Source organism: Aplysia californica, unplaced genomic scaffold (genome assembly GCF_000002075.1).
Source record: "Aplysia californica isolate F4 #8 unplaced genomic scaffold, AplCal3.0 scaffold00057, whole genome shotgun sequence".
Classification (NCBI taxonomy): Eukaryota; Metazoa; Mollusca; class Gastropoda; order Aplysiida; family Aplysiidae; genus Aplysia; species Aplysia californica.
The window spans coordinates 1326300-1328696 of record NW_004797327.1 but is presented as its reverse complement, the minus strand read 5'-3'; the positions used below and the strand labels follow the sequence as shown (position 1 = coordinate 1328696).

The 2397-nt window shown below is 39.8% G+C and overlaps 1 protein-coding gene across 1 annotated transcript in view; it reads left to right on the top strand.

Annotated features, from left to right (window-relative positions):
* Positions 1 to 743, top strand: part of LOC101853445 (universal stress protein YxiE) — a gene marked incomplete in the record, with an annotated part of 15632 nt that extends 14889 nt beyond the window's left edge. The window contains 1 exon segment of the mRNA XM_035968406.1: positions 488 to 743. Within this exon segment, the coding sequence (XP_035824299.1) occupies positions 488 to 703 (216 nt within the window).
* Positions 744 to 2397: the final 1654 nt, after the last annotated feature.

The following is a 2397-nucleotide window of genomic DNA, read 5'->3' as shown; positions in this document are numbered from 1 at the left end:
GGGCTTTGACTTGTTCTTAAGCAGAGTAGAATTGTAATTGGGCTGATTCATCAAAGTCATGCTCATAACTGGGCCTGAACTGCAACAGGGAACTGCTGCTTTTTCTTTCCTAATCCTTACTATCGTAATTTTTCCTCTACTTCTTTTGTATGTTTGTCACTCTCTTGTGACCCGCTATTTCCGGGATGCCTTGATAGTCGAAGCAGACTTTGAGCTGTTGAAGCTAGAGAGATGAGTTGACATCAACCCCGTGGCGCTCATTTGACCTTATGCAGTTGCGAACGCTGTAAAGCATCTACTAAAACAACAACAATATTATTTTTTAAATTCTGTCGTCACCGTAATCAAAACACTGTCCCCAGGTATCTGCCAGACTCATATGACCATACAGTTGTGAGAGCTTTAAAACGCTTACAAAACACACAAAAAAACAACAATAAAAAACAAAAAACCTTCTGACATCGCGTTATCAAACTGCTGTCCCCAGGTATCTGCCAGACTCATGCGACTCACGGGCGACGCCGGCCACGCCATCGTGAAAGCAGCAGACGAGAACAAGGCCAATCTCATCATCACCGGCTCACGTGGTTTAGGCACCGTCAGGCGCACGCTGGTTGGCTCAGTCTCCAACTACGTCCTTCACCACGCCCACTGCCCGGTTCTTGTGTGCCAGAGGAAGCACCATGATCACAAGTCCTCCTGAAACAAGTTAGAGAAAAAACAAAACACCTCCCAAAGAAAAACAACAGCAACAAATATCCCCCACCCTCAATAATTTAAAAAACAGCAAAAAGCATCATCATTTTTAATAGTAAGGACGTGACATTTTACTGGTTATTGCAAGTAAATGCGGAAACCATTTTGGTTGTTTTTTTCCCTCGATTCAGGTTTGATTTCGCCGAGCAGAAGATAGCCAAATGAATGTCATGTTGTAACAAAAATAATGTTTCGTTAATAAGAAAATGGATGTGTACATTTTTATTTCATAGATAGGCCTAAAACAAGTTTCTTTTCTTCCCTCTCTTTTTAGTCTGATTTATTTATTTATATTTATTAATTTATCTATTTATTTATTTGTTTTTATTCTACTTTTCCTTCTCTCCACATGTTTCATTATTCGTTTCTGTTTATCAGCACATCCAAAACTTTTCATGATTTAAATGACCTTTATGTTGTGAATAAAGAAAAATATTGGTGGTTACTGTGTGAGAAGTGGTTATAATATTAGTCAAATTATGCTTGTCAACTGTTTAATCGCCAGTACCCTTTTTTGCCATCTTCAAGAGGATATAATTTTCATACCACCCTCCTACATGCTGTCGCGTTGCCTTCATCCAATATTGCAGTATGTCATAATTTCGAAAATATGAAAACCAATGAGATCAATGTTGTAAAGTTTGATAACATGAATCGATTGATCCTAGCTCCTCTCTCTTCTTGAAATAGTAATGGGTTTAGGCGAATTAATCAATTTGTATTAACATAGTGTCATGCCTGAAATATAACAGATTTTTGTTTCTCCTGAAAACCTTCTATTTTGACAAATGGCTACGACAAATGACGGCAATGATGTTGACCTATCTCCGGGCGGGACATTAATTAAATAACATCTGTCACTACTCAGGTGATCCCTACCGCCCACTAAACTTATCAAATCGCAGACTCGTGGGAGGGGGGGGGGGGATATTCTCGCCCAGATTTGCAAGCACACAGTATGTATGTATATTGTGGCGTCGGTGGCCTAGTGGTTAGGCTACCGGACTCGTAATCGTGAGGTTGCGGGTTCGGGGTTTCGAGCCGCGGCCTGATGTTGTGTCCTTGGGAAAGGCACTTTACTCGAATTTTCCCCACTTCACCCAGATATGAATGGGTACCCGGCCATAGACAGCGAAAGATCTTGTCAGTATGTTAGTGTTTTAGCGCCTTTAAATGGCTGCTTTCACTGTATGCTTCCCAGGAAGTTGAGGTTGTTTCAGAATGCTCTCAGGTCTGCTGGGGTAATAGTATAGAATGCGAAGCGCTTAGAGCTTGCTGTTGAGCGGGTATTTGCGCTATACAAATGCTATCTATTATTTTTATAAGTATCTATCTATCTATGACTCTGTTGGTCGAAGTTGGTGCTTTTGCTCATATTGTCAATGCCACTTTTACATTAATTAAGAATTTGAAATTTAGAACTTTTCTTTTTAAAGGATTGAGTGCCAATGTTCAGATAGAACCGAAGTGCATTTGCTAGTACATGTAATTTGAATTTTCCCGGGTATTTTATTTCTTTTCAATTTCATTTTAGCATAATGTTATATTTGAGATATGCTATACTTTTCTTGCTAAGTATATTTGCGCTTCTCCCCCTCCCCGTCTCTCATTTTTTCTCTCACTCGGTCTCTCTCTCTCTCT